Source organism: Mustela nigripes, chromosome 1 (genome assembly GCF_022355385.1).
Source record: "Mustela nigripes isolate SB6536 chromosome 1, MUSNIG.SB6536, whole genome shotgun sequence".
In the NCBI taxonomy this organism is placed as follows: domain Eukaryota; kingdom Metazoa; phylum Chordata; class Mammalia; order Carnivora; family Mustelidae; genus Mustela; species Mustela nigripes.
Window position 1 is genome coordinate 179987341 of NC_081557.1, and position 22848 is coordinate 180010188.

The 22848-nt window shown below is 36.3% G+C and overlaps 1 protein-coding gene across 3 annotated transcripts in view; it reads right to left on the reverse strand.

The window, feature by feature from the left end:
* SEC24D (SEC24 homolog D, COPII coat complex component) overlaps positions 1 to 22848 on the reverse strand; it is a 103854-nt gene that overhangs the window by 38366 nt on the left and 42640 nt on the right. For all 3 annotated transcript variants that reach the window (XM_059377836.1, XM_059377826.1, XM_059377817.1), the window contains exons 9-10: positions 7732 to 7870; positions 4316 to 4431 (exon numbers count right to left, since the gene is read on the reverse strand). In XM_059377836.1, coding sequence (XP_059233819.1) covers positions 4316 to 4431; positions 7732 to 7870 — 255 coding nt within the window. The remainder of the gene's footprint in view (positions 1 to 4315; positions 4432 to 7731; positions 7871 to 22848) is intronic.

Here is a 22848-nt window from a genome sequence, read left to right on the forward strand (position 1 = left end):
AAAGAAAGAAAGAAAGAAAGAAAGAAAGAAAGAAAGAAAGAAAGAAAAGAAAAGACTGAAACTTTGTGACCATTAAACAATGACTTGCCATTCCTCTCTTTCTCCCGAGTCTGGCAACCACCATTCCCCATTTCTACATTCTTATCTCCATGAATTCGACAACTCTAGGTACTTCAGAAAAGTAGAATCATTGTATTTGTCTTTTATGCGACTGGCTTATTTCACTTAGCATAAGTTCTATCATGTTTAACATTGTCTAAATTTCTTTCCTCTTAAGGCTGAATAATATTCCACGTATGTATATACCACATTTTGTTTATCCATTTATCCATGTGTGGACTCTTGTGTTACTTCCATCTTTTGGCTATTTTGAATAACGCTGCTATGAACATGAGTGTGCAAATACCTCTCTGAGACTCTGCTTTGAATTATTTTGGGTATATTTATTTTGGGTCATTCTATTTCTAAATTTTTGAGGAATTGCTATACTCCCTTCAGTTTCTCTTGTTGGACTAGTGCATTAACTTCTAATATCCCCCTGCCTCCAACCTCTTTCTTCTCATTACACAGACTGCTGTCAGAATAAACGGTCCAAAGACACAATACAGATCACAATGCTAATGCCGCTGAAGACAGAATGTTTACTGAGAGTCCTCAGAGTCAAGCACAGAGTGCTCAGTTCTGCTGACACAAAAGAGTGCTCAGTTCTGCTGACTGAGTGAATAAATGTGTGGTTGGATGGATGACTGGATTAAGGAAACAACTCCCTCTTTACCTTTAATGGTCCTCATCACCTACTGAATTAACAAATTCCTCAATGGCCTGGCATTTACAACTCCCCATAATACTCATTTAACAAACATGTATAAAAACCAGGGGATCAAAGGTATGATGCCAAATCCAGTGGTTAGTCTATATCTCAAGACAATTTCCCAGCTTTAGTTCCCATTATTCCCCAATACACATTCCTTCAACTAATTTAAATGTTTGCCATTTTCAAAACATTTCCTACCCAGAAGTCACAGTTTAGTGGGCCTGGGCCAAGAATTTGGCCAGAAAAGTATTTTGTTTGGCACAGTGTTTTTTAAAAAATATTTGAATATGAATGTGTTTTGGGGGAAAGGGAATATCCTCTCCAATTATCCTAATTCCTATACTTACTCCATATATGTCACTCATCTACTATACCCGCCTAGTCCCTAAAGAAAGCAAAGTTGCAAATCCTCTGCTTCTACTCACTGTTTTGTTTTCCCTTCCCTTTCCACATGTCCAAACTCTGTTCATAGTATGACCAGCTCAAAAGTCACTTACTCTTTGAAGCCTTTCCTGATCCTCCAAACCATACATCATCATTTGTCGATTTCCTTATGGCACTAGGATTATTGGACTTATATGGCATTTATCATATTTGGGTTTATATCATAATTATATACTTATTGGGTCTGGACATAGGAATTACCTTGAAATCAAGATCATTATCTTGCTAGTTTTGATATCCCTCACAGCATATAACCAAGTGTCTTGGGCATTTTAGGTATCCATTAAATGTCACAGTGAATTAAAATTAAGTGGAGAGATGATATTTTTATTTAGAAAAAAAAAAAAGGCTGGCTTGGAATGGGGTTTTACATTTCAGGTACACTTTGAGTGTAGGTATAGTCTGTAAACTTCTAAGTGAAAAACTCTCTGTTATATGACAGAGTTGGGGTATTTTTTTCCAGGGGAACCCCATGGTGATTTTCTAAATAATTGCCTACATATCCACAGTATATTGATAAAGAATAGGGGTTCTATGGTCACGCCAACTCAGTCTGGCTCCAGCACTTCCTAGGTGTGTGATTTGAGGGTGGCACTTAAGCTCTCTGGGCCTCAGTTTCTCCATGTAATGGTGGTATTGACCACATGGGTTCACTTGAGAACTAAATGATACAACACATAAAAAGCTCTTAGCATAGAGCATCACACATAGTAAATATTGATGTTAATTTTATTATATAAAATTGGTATCGAGACAAACTAAAATGAGTAGGAGAAAATGTAATTTTGTATTTCTAAATTTGCATGGTGTTAAAAACACATGTACAAATTAAATAAGCTCTTTTTCATTGTCCAAATCCCTAAGGCAACTCATTATTATACTTTATTTACATTTTGAATTATAATTAAAAATGAAGATACTTAAACCATCTTTTATTTCAAATCTTACTTGGAAAAATAAAAGGCAGATTAAGCTTACAAAAAAATCTTTAAAATGTACTTTTTTTTCTTTGTCTATTTGGTTTGTTGCCTGTTGTGTGAAATTTCCCATCAATTAGACATCTGGAACATTTCCAGATAACAGAGTTTGAAGATACTGAAACTTTTGTTCCCAGAAATAGACTTGACTCTCTGCCTGAGTTTCTACTAAAAAAACATAAGATCAAGATAATATGGCCTTTTTGGCAGAGAACTAGAAACTGAGAGCATAGTTATATTTATACTATGGTTGTAAAGATCAATCAATAAATTTTCCATCACTAGTTATAATGGCTTTATTATATTTAATTAGAACTTGAATATTTATGGTCTACTTAGACCCTCACTTCCAAATTCACCTTCAGCCAAGAGCAATAAAGAACAAATTAACTGCCTAAAAGTAGTTGGTACTTCAGGAATTTTTCATTTGATATAAAGCATTTACACCAAAAATGTTCTTATGTTTCTCAAAATATATTTAAATGTAACATTTTGAATTAATAAAGTATTAAATTTCCTTTAATAACTAACTCTATGTAATGTGGTAGAAAAATCATACAAAACACTAAAATAAATGTAAAAGTTACATTAACTAAAAAAAAATTAAATCCAATCAATTGAAAAAAACCTTCTACTTAGGAAACATGTTCTTTGTAATTTATACTCAATAATGTGGACTGGTCCCCTTGCAAACATCTGTTATAGAATTCTGTGGGTCGGAGGCTGCTTTCTGAGAACTGGGCATCAGTAAGCATTTGTATTTGGAAGAGGAAGTAAGAAAAGCAGTCAGAATGACTCTGTTCCTTCAGGTCTACCTGTGATACTTCAGATATAAGCTGAAATCTGAACTGATACCCAAGAAAACATTTCCAAATCACCAAAGAATTTTAAAGCCCTGTGAGTTGCCCATAATGATGTCACTCTCACTGTGACATTGAAAAGGGACATAGCCAGTCCTGGAAATAGTAACAGACCTGCCAATTCATTCATTCATTCATTCATTTACTGATTAACTGTCTTCCCTGTACTAGACACTGTGGTGGATGCCATAAAGAAAGCCAGGACAAGATTCTTATCACCAAGGATATCAAAATCTATGAAGAGGGAAAACACTTAACAAGATGTAAGTTTCATGGGGATAATTGCTAAAACAAATATGCAGACCAAATTCTATGTGAAAAAAACAAACAGGAGATTTAGTAAATATTCACTATGATGAAGCCAAAGAAAGTTGTTCATGTGCACACTTGCACATACACTCACATAAAATAAAATTTCAGCCAGGTGTTACAGAACATACATTACATAGAGATGTAGCGGGAGAATGCAAAGATAGTCTGGTCAAACCAACTTACCTAAAAGCATGGAGTTCTAAGAAGGAGTGGTGAGTTCAGAGTATGTGGTGAGTGTTTTGTACAATGGAAAAGATGGCTGAGGTGATAGGATAGAGGCCAACAGTTAATGGTCTTATAAGGAAAGCTACCCTTCTTAATTTTTTAGATTAAGGTTATGGGGAGGAGTCTCATGCTTATATTTTAAAGCAAGGAAACCAGAGGCCAGAACCCCAGGCTCCCACATAGTCCAAGGAGAATTCTAAGAGCTTTAAATCATTATGGTGACAACTGATGTGCAGAAAGGAGGTAGAGAAACCTGTCCTAGTCCTATTGACCATACTGGCTGAGCATCTGCCCTGGAAGAGAAAATTTCCTGAGATTGCTGACAAAACAAATAAGGTTGAGGCACTATATGGAACTGTTGCTTTAAGAATTCTGAATATTTTATCTGATAGGGAAATAAAAACTAATTATATTATATTATTATAAAATAAAAATTAAATTATTGTTTTCTATTTCTGGCACCACTTTTTAGTTTTAAAAATAATCACTGCTCTGAATAGCTTGGCAATTTAATCATGTTAACAGCCTAGAAGCCCTGATCTGTGTCTAAGGCATTTCTATATCCCCATGACACCACCAAAATGCTTTGTTTGTGAATCAAGATTCAGTTCTTTACATATGAAAGTTATTCACTTGAATTTGACATCAACGTATAAACACTTGGAAGTCCTGGGAACACTTACTCTGCAGTAATCCAAAGTAGCAACATATTCATAAGATCCTAGAGATAGCTCTGGCTTCTCATAGTGGTCCAGCCTTCTCCCGATGTGGTCCAGATGTTGGAAATAGAATGGTGGAACTAATAAAAACAAAATAAGAAAGGAAACCTTTTGTTTTCGTAACACAGACAACTTAATAAGTTCTTAAAATTTATTATGGGAGGAAAAGAAGTAGTTGAGGGGGAAGAAGTATTTTAAAGCTAGAAGGCAGTATATTCTAAGTATCCACTATTTAAAAAGCATGTGTGGAAAGTACAAAGGTTTTCTAAAAATCCTCTTGACTCTCCTGCAAGTTACTGATGACATATAACATTTATGGTTTAGACCATTGTGAAGAAACGAGATAAAAGTGCTCGTGTTTTTAAATTATCACAAAGAAAATGCAATTCTATTTAATTACCTCCTTTAAAAGGAATTCTGACTTTACTAACTACCTAAATTTTCAATATACGTAACAGAAATAATCATTGGTTATTTGGACTCTACTATTAACTACAATATTTATTATCCTTTAGATGTCTTCAGCCACGGAAAGTTTGCATGGTAATCTTTTAATGTTTGGACTTCAGAGTGGAGAGGATTACTGTATTAGGGAAAGACTATATCACTAAGATCTCAGCTGAGAACTCTTAATTTGATTCAAATGTCTAAAGAGGTTAGTTCTGGCAACGACCTGGAAGTCATCCAACAGCACAGGAACACTTATGAGTCACACACTGAACACTTGGACAAATATGGCCTGGTATCTCTGTGAAAACAAACTTCTGTTGCCTTGAGATTAATAGGGCTGGCTATTAAACCACTGACAACAGAAGCACTTAGAATAACCAGCAATGCTCTGGTTTTCAGCATTTTATAAAGAGCAACATCTTCATTTGTAAAACCACAGAAGTAATGCATTCTCTTTTAAAACCAACAACTCAGTATTCTTTCTTTTTAGTTGGGAACCAACACGAATTACAAGACCTTTTTTTTGTAGGCGGGACTTAAAAACAATCACCAAGAATTGATTTTTCTGTTTTCTTACTATAACATGGCCATGTCTTTTACAACATATTTTATAACATTCATATGTACGTATGGATCTCTGAATTCAGAAAATTCAATGTCTTTAAAGATTATGGTAGTGGGAAATTGACAGTCTCAGCAAAGATAAGTGAACTATGGGGGCCTAAACCTGCAATTTTGTTACTTTTAGTAGAGGCAGGTGATGTTATGTTGGCTATTTAGGATATAGGTGTGGTAATCTCTACATAGTATCAACTATAATTCATTTTCATTCACATATCTACATGTAACATGTGAAATTTTTCCCTTTAAAATTAATTTCACATCCATTAGCATTTAATATCTTTCATGTTTATAAGACAAAATTCAAGGCACATGGTAAATAATGCACTGCCAAATGACACTTGTCTTCTTTCATGCCTTTTGATCTCACATGCATCCCACTGCGCAATCTCTGGACATTGTGAAGGGAAATAGAGTGAAACCATGTGACCAAGCTTGCTGGGTTCTGACTTCCATAAACCTCTGTCTTCTTTAAAATTAAATGAAGAATGCAGGTATCAGTGTAAATCTATAGGAGTCTGGCTCCTTTTAAGAACAAATATTTGAGCCTAGTATGAATAACCTTATTGGAAAGTGAACATGGAAGCCTCCTAGGAATGAATACCCAAGGGAAGGGAATTTATTGTGTAGAGATATAAGAATTCTGAATGGTTTTTTTCTACCAGGAAGTAACTGGGCTCTGAGCTGACACTTCAAGTGTGACACCAGAATGTCACACCAACCTGAAGGTCCTGGATCTAAAAGCTACATAAATTTCTGATCATCTTCCTAAGAAAGGTGAGAGCTTGGCTAAAGACACTGAGGAGCTGGTGACCTTGGTGGTCTCTGCCTCACAAAACTAAAGTATAGGGAAATGAGTTGTAAAAGGGCTGCTAAAATCCAGGTGCCAAGACTGAGTGCTGGCTAATGACTTGGTTGCAGATTTCATCCAGGGTGCAGGAAGGAATAAGATCTTCCTTAGAAAGACATGTATGGGTGGAGAACCAACAGAATCTGATCTCACAGGGATACCCAATTTGCACTGAGTTGATGCCACAGCTGTAACAAGGAGAGAGACATTCCAAGATAACCAAAGTTTTTGAGATGAGGCTACAAACCAATGATTCCATTCAACAGCAAGGCATTTTTAAGAACTGACCAAAATTTTGGTGAGAAAGACTCACAATACTAGTGTCCGGCACTCTACGTTGGACAACACCATGGACTATATAATAAGGAGGTAGGGAAACAAGGAGCTCTCTCACCAGAGAACACTCACAGAGTTGCCATGAATGCAATGACAATGACAGAGGCAGAAAGCTGTGCCTTAGCTCCCTTGTCAGTAGGGAGTACCCAGCAGCCATAGGAAACATGGCTCCTGGGCAGACAGAGTGCTATACATTCTTCAGATTTAACGACCTGCAGAGAAGCATGTCTATGAAGATAAGGAACAGAGGAAAACATGTAGAAAGTTCATGCTCTCATAATTATCACATGGTTCTAGAAAAACTCTAGAAATGTAAATGAATGTGGGAATGTTTTAGGCTGAGTATATGCTTTATTGAGCACCAAAAAGTAAAAACACAGATGTGTTATGAATATAATGACTGTAAGTTGCTTTGAACGAGTTTGCAGTATTTTTCAACATCAGTCAATTCACATTGGAATCAAAGTGAAAATATAAAGAATCTGGAAAAGTCCTTCAGAATATTTTTTTCCTTCTTAAACATTCCAACATTCATACCTGAGGGGCAAAATGATATATACATATGTTAAAGCCCTTAGTTACACTAGAGCTTCCTAAATACTGTTGAGCTCACATTCAGTAATAACTCAGAGAAATAAAAACAGAGAGAAAAAAAAAAAAACTCATCATCTGTAAACACAGATAAAATAAAAGTTCTTCTTTACAAAATCTGTGGAAGGAAACCAACCAGAACATTCTCTGTTTGGGACCTCCACGCCCCTCTCAGCCTCATATAAATGCATAAAGTCATGCATACCACTTCCTACACAGAAGATGCTGTGTTTCTTATAAAAATTCCAAAGTAGGCAAGTAGTTTTGTTTCTCAATCCCCTTCCACAAAGGCTCATTTGGAGGCAAAATAAAGTTTTATCTCCCATGTTTACAGATGATAAAACTGAGTTTTTGTTTTGTTTCTTTGTGCTATTCCTCTGAGTTATTCTTGAATGTGTATCAGTATTTAGGAAAAGCTAAGGTATAACTAAGAGCTTTAATATATATATATATATTTTCCCCTAAGCTAAGAAATACAATATATTTCAACTAATAAAGAGCTTTACTAAGAGCATTTATTGGCACCACTTACCGTCGTTCACACAGTTGCAAAATCCACACTGATACCTCCTTCCTCCTTCAATGAACTGCATAAATGGGCACATGTAGGCTTTGCACCTGTTGCATCTGACTGGTCCATTCTCTCCATGATTTACCAAATAAAGGGGAGTCTATGAGAAGCAAGTAAAATGATGAGATAGGTGGGTATAAGATTTCAAGGTACTTCAGAAATACTGTGCAATAATTGTAATTTGGAAAGTCTTCTAATGGCATTCATTAAGGAACTCAATTCTTGGTGTTAGTCAGGAGTGTAAAGATGACTCTCTTGCTACCTTCTGAATTCAAAGAAATACCCAAACAAAGAATTTTTATCTCATTAATAAGGACACAAGTATATATGTATATTTTTGTATATGTCCATATATAGATTTATTTGTATGTGAAGACAGAGAGGAAAATATAACAATGCCAATAATATTTAATAAAGCACATGTTAAAAATGTCCTGGACACCTTATATCACATATTTTGCTAAGTTTGTAATATTATTGGTAAAAAATAAAGGAAGTGTGGGGCGCCTGGGTGGCTCAGTTGGTTAAGTGACTGCCTTCAGCTCAGGTCATGATCATGGAGTCCTGGGATCGAGTTTTGCATGGGGCTCCATGCTCAGCAGGAAGTCTGTTTCTCCCTCTGACCCTCTCCTTCTCGTGCTCTCTCTCTCTCTCTCTTCTCTCTCTCCCCCTCATTCTCTCTCAAATAAATAAATAAAATCTTAAAAAAAAAAAAAAAGAGTGAATTGAGTCTCATTTTAAAAGCTCTAGTCTGGATAGAGCTCTAGTTTGTTTAGATAGTCCCATCAAAAAATACAAAATGTTTCTTCAAAAATGCAACTCTATGAAGAAATATACAAAAATGTTCACTTTTCTGCCTTTTCTCGTTCTTTATCCTATGACAAGATGTACTCTCAAAGTCACTGGTCATGCTTTGCCAGAACTGAAAAAATAAATGTTTCAATTGCTTCTTCCTCATAAACATATACAGAAACCATTTTATAGCTTGAAATTGAAAAAGCTCAGCATTAGTCTGCCTTGTTTCTCAATTCTTTTGGCTTTCAGAATAAAACCACAAAGATTCTTCTTGCTTATATAAATCTCCCTTAAAGATAACATTTCTAGAAAAGCTTGAGAATTACAGGGTTTGGCATATTAACAAAGTTTTTCTTTAAAAAAAAGGATGTAAATGAACCAGACTGCTTTTTAATGGAGACCTGCAGAGGAGGAAGGCGGCGGATGAGCCAGGGTCAGAAGGCCATTTTCTACTCAACTTAGAAAACTGAGATTTACTATTTGTCCCTGTCCAGATGTTCAGTGTGAAAACTAATGCACACTGAGGTTTCAGAAATGAGTTGTGAGGTTTCACAGCAGAAAAAATAAGAACAACAACAGGTTTGGTATAGGAACACCGGGGTGGCTCAGTTGGTGAAGGGTCTGCCTTTGGATCAGGTCATGATCCTTGGACCCTGGGATCTAGCCCTGTCAGGCTCTCTGCTCCTCCGGGAGCCTGCTTCTCCCTCACCTGCTCCTGCTTGTGTTCTCTCTCTCTCTCTCTGTCAAATAAGTAAGATCTTAAAAACAGAAACCAGGTCTAGTATAATGTATAAAAGAATCGGGAAACGTTAAAAAAAAAAATTTTCAGGACTACTCCCTACCATTTCTGCACTGCCCTCTCCCTTACACTGTCCTCTCCCCGTCCTCTTGCCTCAAGGATGCCAGAAAATGAATTGGATTTCTCATATAGGGTCTCTTCTGATTCCTAATATAGGCATAGCTCTGGTGCCCCACTGGTAGGATTGCGACAGGGATTAAATGAGAGATTCATGTATGGTACCGAGCCCTGTGCCTGGCACAAAATTATTGAATAAAAGGTAATGGTTGCTGTCATACCTATACAGAACCACCTTTCCTCTCTCAAAATCACTGAGCTCAGGAGAGAGTATATTTAATGACAGAGTTATAGTTTGAGGTTATAGTTATAGGCTTGAGTTTCTAAAGGCATTTGTTTATATAAACATTTTGATTAGCTGACTCGTTTCCATAAACTACCACTGTTAAAATGATCTAGAAGGAAGGAAATCTACCTTCCAGGAAATTCTGATATAATCCAATGGATATAATCTAATGGTTAAAGCTGAGAGCCACAGAAGATTTTAAAAACCCTCCCGACAAGTTTGACTTAAATGTACACATACTGAAATATGGACACATACAATACTTCTTAATACGAACTGTGTGTTTGAGAGGCAAAAAATGACAAGTGACTGATTGTCCTCTTTAGCTGGTAATAATAATAATTAATCTGAAGGGACAAAAGGAAAGCAAACAAAAAGATGCATGTCCCAATCAGAAATTCTCAGGACGGAGAATGGAGAATTAGAGTAAGAAGTGAAAGATAACAAAAATGTAATAATGAGATGGCTTTTTCTAGATCAAAACTCCAATTATCTATCATGCTTTTGTTGTTCTGTTCTACAGCTTTACCTCTGAGATCAGAAGATGCTTTCAAGAATTAAACCAGGAATAAAGTCTTCAATTTGTCTGCACTCCAGCCAACTTTACTATTCTCATCCTTTTGAGAGTTCAAAGACTAGAATCAATTCCCTGGGAGACTTTAGAAATATGATGCCATTATTTTCCAGACAAAGCAGAGGTAATAGGAGGAAAATTAACCTTATTTTTACTGATATGACTTACCCAAAGGCAGACCCAGCCTAAAATTACCATGAAACTGTCGGCAACTAACACCTGAGCATTCCAGTCCTGGCAGATTCAAACTTGCAGAACCAAAAATGGATATGTAGTAATAAACTGGACTCCAATAGTGACTGTATCTAGGCCGTTAAATACATTTTTTTCTATTTTCAGTCTTTTCGAAACTGGATGATGGATAGGTAAGTAAGGTCTTCAGACAATTGAGGTGACAGTAAAGAATGTTAAAAGCTTTTTAACTGTTTACATTTCTTTTGGGGCAACAGGACAAGGGTTTCTAAATTACACTGCCTTATTTCATCTCTCTCAGGCCATGCTGAAAACTATCCGAGAATTTCTTTGCTCTCTCCAGATGTCTGCTTATCTGCTCTACAGTAGTCTGCATGAGCTCATAAATAGCTAATCTCACTTTCCTTCTGAGTTCAACTTTAGTGTATACAGCTTTTTTAAAAAAATCAAATTACTTCCCCCAAAACTCCAAGTTTTTTTTTCTCACCAAGTATATTATATATTTACTTCACTAACATTTTTCAGATTTTATAATTTTGTTTATAAATGTGCTTTAATCTTTTTGCCTCTAGTATATTCCTGCCTGCTCTTTCTTTTCTGTTCTTCTCTTAAACGAAAAAAGTGAAGGGTGGAGAGACTGGCTCTAAAAGCTTCATCTGGCTATTCTTAGTACTGGTCCTGTGTGGCATGAGTTTATACAACATAGAAGTGATGAGGAAGCTAAGCAAGGAAGAGGAAGGATAATATTTGAATCTTTTACTTGTAGTTTTGAATTACCGGGGGTATACTTGTCCTTTATTGGTACTAATTTTAATTAAGATGCTTTAACTGAATGAAATATCTCTCTTTTTTGTGCATGTATAATACCATGCTCCACACAGGTCCACAGGAAAGAATATAACTCACTGAGAAATGAGGTGCAGTGTTAAAATGATATCAGTGATTTAAAAACAAAACAAAAAACTTCTGGGTTATTTTTCCAAGTAAAAGGAGTAGACAACAAGATGTATCAATCAATAACTCCTTCATACTACTACTACAATTTTTAAAATTTTCTTATATCAATATATTATCAGTTTTCCAAGTATTCCTGCCATTCTCTCAGGTAACTGTAACATCTGTACAATAGGTGCTGAGTATATATTATGCACCTTGGTGGGGCATTCAGTCTGTCAGGATAGAAAAGACATTAAATAAACAGGCATGCAAATATGCAATTAAAAGAGTAAGGCAGGAATAGAAGGAAAAGATATATGATAATCATTAATAAAAGTTCTCTTTAGCATAAAAGGCAATTGGATTGTATCCCCAAAGCAAAAATAGATACTCAAAGAAAATGAAGTACAATGTAGATAGATCCCTAGTGAAGAACTGTTATGATTTGTAGCGTGTGTGCTTTGTTTTGGCATCTGTATAACTAAGAAAAGTTTGAATACACAGGTCTTGCTAGATAGTCTCTCTTTTAAATTAAAGATGAGTATCAGAAAGCACCTCAATATTAAAAGTTGATTATAACCAAACCACCACAACTGAAGAAAATATGACTGTTTTTGTACACAGATCCAGTAGATGGCGCTGTGCAACTAAAAATTAGAACTATATAATTTACTCAGCAGGTAATAATTATGTCACATTCATTTTCTGTAACTCTACTAACATTTAACTAAACTTATGCCAGCTATTACTGTCACAAAATTAATAAACCTATACTTTGCTTGAAAAAAAATTAATGGTTAAAAATATCCTGGATGTGCTTCTTCCTCTCTCTCTGCCTACTTGTGATCTCTGTCAAATAAATAAATAAAATCTTTAAAAAAAAAAAAAAAAAAAAAAAAGGGCGCCGGGGTGGCTCAGTGGGTTAAGCCGGGGCCTTCGGCTCAGGTCATGATCTCAGGGTCCTAGGATCGAGTCCAGCATCGGGCTCTCTGCTCAGGAGGAAGCCTGCTTCCTCCTCTCTCTCTCTCTCTCTCTGCCTACTTGTGATCTCTCTCTGTCAAATAAATAAATGAAATCTTTTAAAAAAAATATCCTGGATGAAACAAAAATTAAACAACATGAAATACAGGCTACTTTAAGCATAAATTTAGAAATTACAGAATTTGGGGTGTCTGCGTGGCTCAAAGCCTCTGCCTTCAGCTCGGGTCATGATCCCAGGGTCCTGGGACCGAGCCCCACATAGGGCTCTTTGCTCTGCAGGGAGCCTGCTTACCCCCCCCCCCCCCCCCCCCCCCCCCCCCGCCTGCCTCTTTGCCTACTTGTGATCTCTATCTGTCAAATAAATAAATAAAATCTTAAAAAAAAAAAATTACAGAATTTGTCAAAATTACTGAATATGATAGCCAAGAAAAAGTTACTCTAAATTTCTAATCCCTACCAATTTTCCCTTGACGTGGGAAAATATGTAACTCCAAAGTGCAGCTGGCAACATAAAGATGACCTGGTAAGAGGGGCCAGAGTCCACTTGCTACTTGCCACATTCACATCAAAGGCCAAAATAACAAAGCAAAGTCAGTGAAGCTTGCCTCATGGTGCTCAGCAGTACACTGTGATGGAGAAATTCTTTCTTTTTCTTTTTTTTTAAATTTAAACTTTTATTTATTTGAGAGAGAGAGAGAGAGAGGGAGAGTGCACACATCTGAGTGTGGCCGTGGAAGGGAGAAGGAAAGAGAGATTCCTAAGCAGATTCCTCACTAAGCATGGCCAACTTGGCCAACTTGGGGCTCAATCTCCTGACCATGAGATCACGACCTGAGCTGAAACCAAGTGTTGGACACTTAATCAACTGCACTATCCAAGCTCCCCAAGAAATTATTTTCCAAAGCAAACATCCACCTTCCTGTTAGAACATCAAATCACGAATTGTGGTGTGGATGAAGGGAGGAACAGGACAGAGAGGCCAAATCCAAGACTTCAGGAACACCTTGACTTAGGAAGGTTACACTGGCCCATATCCAGGATATTGCTGGGTGAAAACTGTCTCACATTGCCCCATACCTGCCTCCTTATTTTTCAGCATCAGAATTCTATATAAGATTTCTAGAAGTTCTAATACACGCACACAAATTCTGTAACTACCTACTTTCCCCTGTCTTTCAATATTTGTTTACTAATTTTGAAAAAGAAAAAAACAAACGTATTTTCCTTTTAAAAATAGAATTCTCCTCCCTTTTTTCTCCCTTTATATCCTTCAATAGAAAGGTCAAATTAAGTAATCAGTCTCCTGGGCTAGACAGTTGTCCCAACATGACCAACAGTCTACTTCACTTAGTGCCTGAAGGAAATACCTGAGCTAAATAGTTACAGGAAAGGGGAGAGGAAATTTTTGCTCATGTGGGTCCTAAATCAGATCAAAAGTTTCAATGTAAGAGGATCTGTGGAAATGTAACAAACACGGTCCTCCAGCTTGATAAAGGGTCATATTCTACATCAATTATATTCTCTTATAAATCACTAATAAATAGGTATCTCTAGCAGCAATAGTTTCATACTGTCAAATGCATTTTGTCATGCAGCTACTTCTTGGGATTGGAGTACTGCTCATTTTTTTTTTTTTTTGGCTCTATATCAAAAAGAGGTCAGTTGATAACTTGGATTAATTGGGGGGATGTAAGTAGAAGCACAGAAATGGTATATGAAAAGATAATCCAGAACCTGTGATGAACAACTACCCTTTAAAAATGTTAAACATTCAGACTATTAGGCATGCTGGAAAGCAAGCAGGGCTAGATTCCAGAGGATTATGCCCAGAAGTTAGAATGAAAAAGAGAGTCTGTATCAAGTGCACTTGTTAAAGACATTTCCATAGGAAAGAGAAATAAGAAGCAGCTTGTATGTGTTTTCTATCTTTAGCCTTGCCATATATGACATTCAGTCAGCCTCCATGGAAAGAAAGGGAACAGGGCAATAGGCTACTTACTGTACACAGATTTTCTAAACAGCAGTAGTGTTGTGTTTGACTTTTTAAAATAACAAAAATAGCATGAAAGAATATTTTTGAATGCCTTTAAAAAATGTTTTATGCATCTTTTGAAAAGAAACAGAACCTGTTAATAAAAACATCCAATGCATTGTAATAATTCTAAGCATATACTTATACTTTCTAAGGATGTTTTTAGTTGATCTTTGTACATCTAAACCTTTGTGTTTTCATATTCCCAGAAAAGCATCCTCTTGTTAGAGTACACTTCAAAGATTATTTTCAGCTTTTTTCTCTTCAACATCATTGGTAGCCTATTTATTCTTACAGCTGGCTTAGAGCTTACATTGGATTTGAAGATCTTTTTCATTTGGGTGTGGGTTTTTTTTTTTTCCATGGGGGGGTGTTTTTGTATCATTTTATACATTCAGCCCAGAAAATTCTGAAAAATGTTACTGATTCTAACATATAGTAAGATCATAACTATTACCTAGTATTATTTGTAGTTTAAAATGCTTTTAAATACATGAAAATACCATTTTGATGTTGAGATACTAACAAACTTGGGAGTGGGAATTATCATCCGTGGGTTCAGAAAGAATGGAAGGTCAGTGATGAAAAGTGACTTTTCCAGTAAAACTGCAGGTTGCCTCTTGAATTCTTCATTTACTCCACCTATTGGCCTCCTCTGCACTATAGGTACCAAAACTCCTTTGCAGATTGCTCCTATAGAAAAGCCTATGATTTCAATGAAAGGCGTCATTATTCATGGCCTATGATTTGAACCAAGCCCTCACTGCTCCCTGATAACTATTAAATGTCTCCTGTCATCTCTCTTCCTCTCTCTATAGGAGCTATAGCGAGCTCCTCCAAATAAGCTCTCTTTCCATTTCCTTAGCAGATCATTTTGTCTTCCTGTTCAAAACTAGACGACCTCAGAGAGGAACTCTTTGACTTTCTTCCACTAATTTGCTAGCATCTACTTAATATTTTCCTTTCTCTCCCTCTCCTATCACAAGGGAAGGCGTGTCTCTTTAACCACTGATTTGGCAGAGACCTTGTCTAAACTGGAAGCAAGTCTCAAACTGGCCCCTGAGGACTGGCTTTGACATGTCAGCTGTATGTTCCCTTATTATCTTGTGACTGACAACAGTCACCATTCTGCTTTACTTTTCAGTATCACTAGTAGATTCTCATATCCATGACTCACAAGTCTAACATGTTTATTGTTGTATTTCCTAGAGCACAATGTCTGAGAGAGTGGGCAGTCAACAGTTTTTGAATGAATGAACGAAATACCTATCAGGTACTCACAAATACACTATTGTAATCTCATGGCCGCTCATGATAGGTGCTGAAGCAAAAGGCACTAATGAAAGAGGAAATCACTTATGGTCAACAGGGTGGGGTGGTCAATAAAAGCTATTTTCAAGGAAGAGATGAGCAATTATGAGGAGTTATATTTTCATGGACTGACAGAAAAAAAATTCTAATCAGTAAGAATAGTGTAACACAAGAGAAAAAGCTTAGGTATGTTGGTAGCTAGTAGGCAAGCAGCCTAAATCAGCTGATAAGAAGGGAGATAAAGAAGAAAACTGGACTGGTGGTGAGCCTTCAAAGCCAGGTACGTCCCAAATGGCCACGTTTAACACACACACAAACACACAACCACACACACCTCAAATCAGTTGTTATACTACATGGTAACAATTCTGACAGAAGATAGTTAAGAGATTTCGCCATTCAGTAAATAAATGATGTCTTTAAAAAAACAGTACATCTGGCATAGGTTTTGAAACCTACTTCTAAATTAGTGAATTCTAACATGTTTTACAATTAATCTGAGAGATTTCTAGAATTTGTTTCATCTCCTATATTTTATCCAGTTCATAAAACTCTAAAAAATAAACTCAAAAGATGTTTGAATATTTTAGTTCTAATTTTTAAAGTAAATTTTTTAGGGTGGGGGAAAGAGTGAGAGGGTGAGACAGAAAATACCAAGCAGGCTCCACGCCCAGCACACAGCCCAATGTGGAGCTCAGTCTTAAGACCCTGAGATCACGACTTGAACCAAAATGAAGAGCTAGACACTTAAATGAGCCATCCAGGCGTCCAAAAGTAAATTTCTAACTTAAAAAAAAAAAAAAAAAAAACCTCACGGGATGCCTGGGTGGCTCAGTCAGTTAAGCATCTGTCTTTGGCTCAGGTCATGATCACTGGGATCCTGAGATTGAGTCCCATGTCAGGCTCCTCACTCAGCAGGGAGCCTGCTTCTCCCTCTGCCCCTCCCCCTGCATGTTCTCTCTCCCTCTCTCAAGCACACACACTCGTGCTCTCTCTCAAATAAATAAATCTTTAAAAAAAATTAACTCCTTATTACCATATGTAAACTTTAGGTTCACCACTAATCCCCAAGGCCTTCATTACAGAGTAAATTCTCAAAAAATAGTTGTTTCATGACTGACAAGGAGGGAGAGACAGAAGAAAAAAACTGGTTCGAAAGAAGTCTGAATAACAACAAAATAAAAAATGAAGGGAGTCATGTTTAAACTTGAGGATATGTGCCAGTATTTCTATCACAAAAGATTACGTCTGGTTGTGATAAACCCTAATATGCTAAGTTCATCCCAAAATATGCACAAATAGGAGACTCTTTTCCTGCAATGGCCAAATGTGTCTTAAAGCAAACACAGCTGTAACCCTTCTACCCATGGCCTCTAATGCCAGAAGGGCTTTTTAGTGGAAAGGTCAAGTTAGACCATATGCTAAAGTCTAAAGAAGGGCTCCCTCTGGTTAGAGGGCATCCACAGTTTCAAAAGAGAAAATAAGTATCAGAGAAGAGCCCGTCATAATACCAGTTTTCCTGAACAGCAGTCCTAGTTCATGACTAGATTATAAATGGTAGGTAATGGTTCTAGACCAAAAAGGTCAGTTTAGACTGGGCATGCTGACGCAGTCTTTCAAGGTACAGGTACACGTGCAAAGATGAGCATCACTTTACTTGCTGGAACAGATACTGGAAACTTGTGAGTAAGACACTTCTTCTGAGGGGAGAAATTCTAGAGTTGAGAGATATTTTCCCACATTTCTTTTAAACCTTGACCTATTATAGTTTATCTTTTATCCCTAAGGGAGAATTATATTTTGTTGTCTAATTATAGGCCACTTGCAGAAGACATATTTGCTCTAAGAATGCACAGAGAATGAAAATATATTTTAGACTTAAAAGCCCTATGAATTGTTTTTTTCTTCCATAACAAAATAATTGGCAGTTTTCTGTTCCTCAAAGGAAAGTTGTAAAATACTACACTTTAAAGACGAAAGTATTAAAAATAAGAAGCCTAGAGGCACACTCCCTTTGTCTCTCTGGCAGAATTGTAAGTTAACCAGAGTCTTCGCTCCATTTATCTCACTTCTTTATATAGCCATGAAAACACCCTCAAAACATTTTCCTCTATGCATGAGTCAATTCTTCCTTTCTTTATTTTTTTTTAATTCAAGTTATTTAACATACAGTGTGGTATTGGTTTCAGGAGTAGAATTTGTGATTGATCATGTACATTCAACATCCAGTGCTCATCCCAATGAGTGCTCTCCTTAATACCCACCACCCATTTAACCCATCCACCCACCAATCTCCCTCCAGTAACCCTCAGTTTGTTCTCCATAGTTAAGAGCCTCTTACAGTATGCCTCCCTCTCTGTTTTTATCTCATTTTATTTTTCCTTCCCTTCCCCATGTTCATCTGTTTTGTTTCTTAAATTCCACATATGAGTGAAGTCATGTATTTATCTTTCTCTGACTGACATATTTCACTTAGCATAATACATTCTCATGTTGTTGCAAATGGCAAGATTTCATTCTTTTTGATCACCTGAGTTTCATTATATGAAGTTTCATTTCATATCTCATTGTACATATATATATACCTCATCTTTATCCATTCATCAATCAACATTTGGGCTCTTTCCATAATCTGGATATTATTGATATCAAACATATGCCCCTTCAAATCAAATACCTAGTAGTGCAATTGCTGAGTCCTAGGGTAGTTGTATTTTTAACTTTTCTTTGACAAAGCAGGAAAGAATATCCAATGGGAAAAATGTCTCAAGAAATGGTGTTGGGAAAACTGGATGGTGACATGCAGAAGAATGAAACTGGGTCATTTTTTACACCATACACAAAAGTACATTCAAAAATGGATAAAAGACCTAAATATAAGACAGGACACCATCAAAATCCTGGTGAAGAGCACAGACAGCAACCTCTTTGACCTTGGCCACAGCAACTTCTTGTTAGATATGTCTTCTGACATATCTAACAAGGGAAACAAAAGCAAAAATGAACTATTGGGACCTCATCAAGGTAAAAAGCTTCTGCAAAAAGAAGGAAACAACCAACAAAACCAAAAGGCAGCTGATGGAGTGGAAGAAGATATTTGCAAATGATGTATCAGATAAAGGGTTGGCATCCAAAATCTATAAAGAACTGATCAAACTCAACACCCCCCCCCAAAAAAAACAAATAATCCACTGAAGAAATGGGTAGAAGATATGAACACTTTTCCAAAGACATCCAGATGAATAATAGACACATGAAAAGAGATTCAACATCACTCAGCATCAGGGAAATACAAATCAAAACTACAGTGAGATACCATCTCATACCTATCAGAATGGCTAAAATTAACATCACAGGAAAAAATAGGTAGTGGCGAGGCATGGAGAAAGGGGAACTCCCTTACACCACTGATGGGAATGCAAGCTGGAGTAGTCATTCTGGAAAACAGTATGGAGGTTCCTCAAAAAGTTTTTCATTTCCAAAGAAGACAGACAGATGGCCAACAGACATGTGAAAAGATGCTCAACATCACTCATCATTAGGGAACATAAGTCAAAACCACAATAAGATAACCACCTCACACCTGTCCGAAGGGCTAAAATCAGCTACACGAGAAACAACAGATGCTGGTGAGGATGTGGAGAAAAGGGAACCCTTTTGCACTGTCAGTGGGAATGCAAACTGGTATAGCCACTCTGGAAAACAGAATGGAGGTTTCTCAAAAAGTTTAAAAAAAAAAAAAAAAAGATTCAAGCCTTCATTTAACTGACACCTTCCATCAGGCTGATTGGACTATCCTACTTAATCTGAAACCTGCCATCTACCACTCTTCCCAGGCAGCCTTCATCTCCCTAACACTGCTCTGTTTTCTCCTTCTTCCACATATTACCTCATTTACTCAGTCTGAGGTCTATTGTCTTGTCTCTCACCATTAAAATGTAAGCTCCAAGAGGGCAGGCAGAGATCTTTATCTGTTTTGTTCACTGACATATCTGAGGTACCAAGAAAGAACAGTAAGTGGCACATTTTGAGTGAACAATAAATATCTGATGAATTAAATCCTTATTGGAATAAGTTAGAATGAATGAATGAATAAATAAATATTCATTCATCCAGTCCAATCTGCTGTCAATGTAAATATTGCTTAGGTACCCCACATATAAGTGTTCCTGGAGACTGTCCTGCTCCTTGTAGGACCTTTCTCCTTGGAGAATTTATCATTTTTAAGACAGTGGCACTGAAGTCTCCAAGGAACACAGAAGACCTCATCAGTGACTGGAAAATGAAGCAATGAAACAATGCTGTAAGTGGAATGTTTCTCCCATGTGACAATAACCAGCCCCCTCTTCAACTCAGAAAGAGTGTCTAGACAGCTCGCCCACCAGTACCCACTGCCGCTCCTCTAGGAAACTGGTCTCCTTGGACATCTTCCAACACCCTCCAGGAAGCCAAGGCTCTGTGTGTGTATGTGGCTTTTAAAATATATATTTATCTTTTAATTGTGATAAAATATATATGACAAAATTCACATTTTAAAATGTATAGTTCAGTGACATTAAGCACCTTCATTAAGCACAACATTAAGCATCTTCACACTGTTGTGCAAACATCACCACCATCCATCTAAAGAACTCCCTTCATTTTGCAAAACTGAAATCCTGTACCACTTCCTAAACCACTTCCATGGGATATGGCAAATCACCAATTGTGAGTTAACTTGATTTGGGCAAATAGCCAAAAGCCATTTGGCGGAAAGACTTGAAAATAGGGTTAAAAAAAAAAGTTGAAAAAGATTTTCACTTAAAAATGCATGTGACCAATTCAAAAGCATCTGGAGGAAAAAATACATCTATATACTTATTATACCATCATTAATAAACTGCAGGGAGAGGAAACATGGCTTGATTTATCATATAAACAAAAAAAATTGATGAATATGAGCTAATATGCATTTTCTATCACTTTAAGGAGAAATGTAAAAAAAAAAAAAAAAGGAGAAATGTAGACAAAATTATGTTTGGAGTATTTAGATAAGACTTTTTCAAAATTTTTAAAACTATACCAGAAAGGGAGTATGGTACATAGTAAACCAAAGAAACTTAGATCTCATTCCCATGTTCAAATACTTCAATTTACCTCAGTAGTTCAGTTTCGGATTAAGAAAAGTAACTTCTGGTGGATGAGCTCCATGATAGATATACACACCAGATTTTACAATTTTGGCTCTTCTGTTTTACCTGCATTTTGCAGAAATATTTTTCCTGAAAGTCAATGATGCTCTTATTTTCCCAAACAATGAATAACATTTTAAAGATTTTAATCTTCTCTTTACATGTCTCAGATATCCCCCCTCTTTCCACTCTCTCATAAATATATACACACACCAACACAGTATATATCTTCATATTTACAGTGAGATAATTTTGAAAGCAACAAACATTTGGGGTGGGGGGTGTGGATAAAACTGAAACCCAAGCTAAACTTAGGAAGAATTTAATTGTCCTGGAAATCCTTTAGGCAACTGTTATCCTAGTCAGCACAGGTGTTTTTGTTTGCCAGCAATACTAAAAGCAAGGATAATTTCCAGTAAGTATACAAATGGTGATTTTTCATAACATATGTGTAAGAAAGAAAATATTTTCTTTGATATAGAACACGGAAATGCAAGTAAATGTCAGATGCCTGGATAGAGAGGACACCAAAATGCCCGTCCAGCTTTACCTTGGTTTCTAGATGGTCATTTCCTCTTTTATTTACTTTGTAATTCATTCAGCTACAAAAACAACATTTACACACAAAGTAGATGCTCAATAAATGTTAAAGCATATAGATCTCTATTCTGAAACTTTCATCAAACTATTTGTTTCCAAAATTCTAAATTACTTCCACATATAAATGATTCTGAGTAATGAAAATATTGTATTAAATATTTATTCAGTACAAAAACGTTCCAGGGACTGTTTTAGGTCTTGAGAGTGCAATAGTAAGGAAAAATCAGATGGGATCCCTACTCTCATGGAACTTAACTGGAAGAAAGACATCCAACAAGTACACAAATAAAAAACTGCAAATTGTGACACATGATACGAGAGGAGCTACAAGGAGTTTAAACATGGGATATCCTGGGAGGCTCCCCTGAGGAGGTGACTTCGAAATGAAATCTAAAAGTTGAATAGAAATTAATTAGGCTAAAAAGACAGGATAGTGTGTGAGAGATTAAGGGGAAATTATTCCAGCAAAGGTCCATGAAGAAGCTTATGAAAAACCAAAAGCTATAACTGTTTATGCAACTACTTGAACAATACAGATAGAAAATTATGATATACTACCAAAAAACAGGTACCATGTAACATTTCTTTTTAAAAACGTAAATGAGCAGCTAACTCTTTCCACTTACATATGAATATAAATGTGAAGGTTATGTCAATTTCCTCCTTAGGTAAGATGTACAGCTAGAATCACTGAAGGTATATGATAACATTCCTCTTAAATGTATACATTTCAAGTAAACTTAAGTTACTATAGTTCATATTTCTCCTCGTTGTATACAGCACATTCTCCAAATCAATGATTGCTGAGTTAAAGTTTTCCATGGAGGAATTTAACACTGTATTTGTGTTTATTTGTATTTTGTATTTTTTAATTTGTATTTTGCAAATAATCATACTAATAATGACAAAGATGATAACAAGAGTAACTATCATTCCTTATATCAGCTTACTATTTTTAAGCAGATATCAGGTAACTAGAGTTATCATAATTTTATTTAAGAAATGAGGCCCTAAAAGTTAAGTACTTTCAAGGTCCCACTACCAGAAGTGGCGCAGTTAATCTGTACACCCAACTGCATCTGACTCCAAAACATTTGCTTGCTTTACTCATAATTATGCCCAACTCCTGACAAAGAATCACTTCAAAAATCACTTGTGCTTCAGAGAAACTTGGGTGTCATATTCGGACATGAAAGGTTTGCACGTTTTCTTTTCCCTCTCCTTCCCTCCTGCTCTCCTTCCTTTCTTCTCAAAATAGGATTTTGTTTAAAAAAATTTTTTTTGGCTTTTTATCAGTGGGATGCCTAGTAAACTTTTAAATATAAAATTTTAAATTTTTTGTTC